Below are 2,500 nucleotides of genomic sequence, written 5' to 3' on the forward strand. Positions count from 1 at the left end.
CTCGGGGTTAGTAAGGTCACTGTTTAATTGGAAATTAAAGGAGACTTACCTGTAAGTCGAAGGTTAATTGTAATTCTGTGAATCATCAGCCGGGAGAGTGGGGAGTGGTACGTGATAGAGTGTAGTGCAATGCATCATTCAGGTTTTAGAGTGCCCAAGAATTGCCTCAATGACCTCAACAGAACCCATTAGGGTGGGGAAAGAATTCGAACGGAATTACAATCAACCTTCGACTTACAGGTAAGTCTCGTTTAATTGCCAACTCTATTTCGTCATCAGCCTAGGTGGTGTGGGACTGGAACGAGATTTTAGAGCAGTCAGTGTGGCATTATTGGTTAGGATATATCAAAGAGGGGTGTTACCTAAGTAACATCACACCACAAGGTGTAAAACCGTATTCCCTAGAAAAGATGGAGAAGATTCTCGTGAGATAACTCGAAACCACATAAGTAGGAGAATTCACGAAACAAACGATGGGTCTCAAAGGTATTTCCATTTAAACAGTGTCTTTTTTAATCAAGGCTTAAGACTTACGTCGACGTCACTTAATGCTTAGTTAACATAGTTTTGAAATGTAAAGAAAAAGATTCCACTTTTTGGCCATAGTATACCACTTTAAGTAAACGCACTTTCAAAATCTGTACAAGAAAAAAAAGGAAGTGATTTTTTTTTATCATAGTACCACTTAAAAAACTTGGCTTCAATTTTTTAAGCAAGGACCAGCAAAGCAAAACAGAAGCACCGGATCCTGGTGAAGTATCTTATCGGCAATATAAATATTATAAGAGATAAAAAGAGCAAGGCCGATATAGCGGTGAATGAATGTATTATATAAAGCTAATATTTCGAGAGGCACTGCCCTTTTATCCAGGTTTTTCAATAAATGACACAGAAACGTTACAATGGCGTGTAATATGGTACAGTACTTAAGACAAGGAATTTAACGGACTTAATGGATGCGGTACAATAATAGAAGGAACGATAAAAATTGAAATGATATACTGGTAACATTTTCAGCTCTTAAAAAAAAGACACAACAAAAGAAAAAGAGTCTTTTTTGCAAGTCCGAGTCTGACTAAGACAGTGCTTTCATGGAAGGAGGAAGATCATACAACGAGCAATAGACCTTATGCATGATGGCGGCATATATGCTCAAAAATTCACCAGCAAGCCTCGTTTGCACAAAATTGTTCACATCATCTGGACGTGCAATGCTGTTGGCACATGTGTTTTCTTTAATAGCTTGCTTTTTGGGGATTCAGCTCAAGCTAATACTGACCAGTTTGATTTCGAATTCGAGGCTTGGTGGTGAAACGTCATCACGCATAAGGGCTATTTATAGACTTGAATTAATATAATTGCGTGTGGCGGGACCGAAGTCACGTGGGTAAGACATTGTCAGAACCTTGTGGTCTTCTAGGGTTTTGACACAGTTTTGGCCACTTTGAATGGTCGGATCGTTTAGATTGTGGGAGTAAGTGAAGTAAGTGAAGAGACTATTTGAGTAAAGAACCCAATAGCACTTAACACGCCGTTAGGACGATCCACCTTCAACCGAGGATCCTCCTTCCACCCAATTTTGTACCCAGAGTCCTCGGGGAATCTGGGTACGAGATTGCCTTCCACCATGTAAAACAGACCTAACTTATTGCTTCATTACCACTTGTTTACTTCATGAGTAAAAATTGTCTAAATCATCTTGGTTGTCTTCGTGTTGTTTTATCTTTGAGTAGTCACCGTCCTTGTCTGTTTGTATCTCACCCTTTGCAACTGCGCAAACTTCAATGGAAAAGCTTTGAAACTCTTTGTAAAATGAAGAAACATAAATCGCAATGCACAAACAGGTTACCCATTCGCCAGCTGAGTGGAGCATATGAAGTTCGTATCCACCGTCATCTTTGTCCCAAAAGGCTGCGTTGCTGCCATGAAACTTTAAATAGGATAAATAAAAACTTACGGGGAACTCCAATCCAACGATTGTCATAACGAAGGATACAGATAACCGGAAGAAAAATGTGCACTTGGTGTTTGGGCCGATTTTGATAGTGAAAAAACTAATAAGGGTCTGGAACCAGAAGTAGACAACACCGCTGAGAAACAGTAATGTGGATCCGGCATTGTGAACTCCGCCAAGAGATACGGCTATCTGCAGTTCCTACGATTGAAAAAAAATCGGAGGAATTAAATGATTAAAAGTTCCCAACTGTAAATTCGCGTTAATCAAGGTTTACAGCAGTGTGACCTCACGTGATTGTTTTTTAATGTTGTCATTGCAGGAACTGGCAATATGGAACTCTAATGGCAATGATGAATTACAGATAAAGGTAAGGGGTGGGGGGAGTGGGGGTAGATATGTTGAGAGTGAAACAGCACATCAATCTCACCGGCTATTGATTCCTACTCCAATACTGAAGGTTTTTATTACCTACCGGAAACGTTATATGGCACAATTTCATTTTTAGCTGTTGAATCTGGTAATACCCAAAACGAGGGGTCGGGG

At 39.9% G+C, this 2,500-nt stretch overlaps 1 protein-coding gene and 1 long non-coding RNA gene across 2 annotated transcripts in view; one reads left to right on the top strand and one right to left on the bottom strand.

Annotated features, from left to right (window-relative positions):
- Positions 1 to 2,500, top strand: part of LOC137999634 (uncharacterized) — a 17,316-nt gene that overhangs the window by 8,361 nt on the left and 6,455 nt on the right. The window contains exon 3 of the long non-coding RNA XR_011122986.1: positions 2,277 to 2,324. This is a non-coding gene — a long non-coding RNA (uncharacterized lncRNA). The remainder of the gene's footprint in view (positions 1 to 2,276; positions 2,325 to 2,500) is intronic.
- The window catches only part of LOC137999630 (DNA damage-regulated autophagy modulator protein 1-like), a 10,318-nt gene continuing 8,328 nt past the window's right edge, over positions 511 to 2,500 (bottom strand). The window contains exon 2 of the mRNA XM_068845453.1: positions 511 to 2,155. Within this exon, the coding sequence (XP_068701554.1) occupies positions 1,673 to 2,155 (483 nt within the window). The 3' untranslated portion in view covers positions 511 to 1,672. The remainder of the gene's footprint in view (positions 2,156 to 2,500) is intronic.

Source organism: Montipora foliosa, chromosome 4, assembly GCF_036669935.1.
Source record: "Montipora foliosa isolate CH-2021 chromosome 4, ASM3666993v2, whole genome shotgun sequence".
Lineage (NCBI taxonomy): Eukaryota > Metazoa > Cnidaria > Anthozoa > Scleractinia > Acroporidae > Montipora > Montipora foliosa.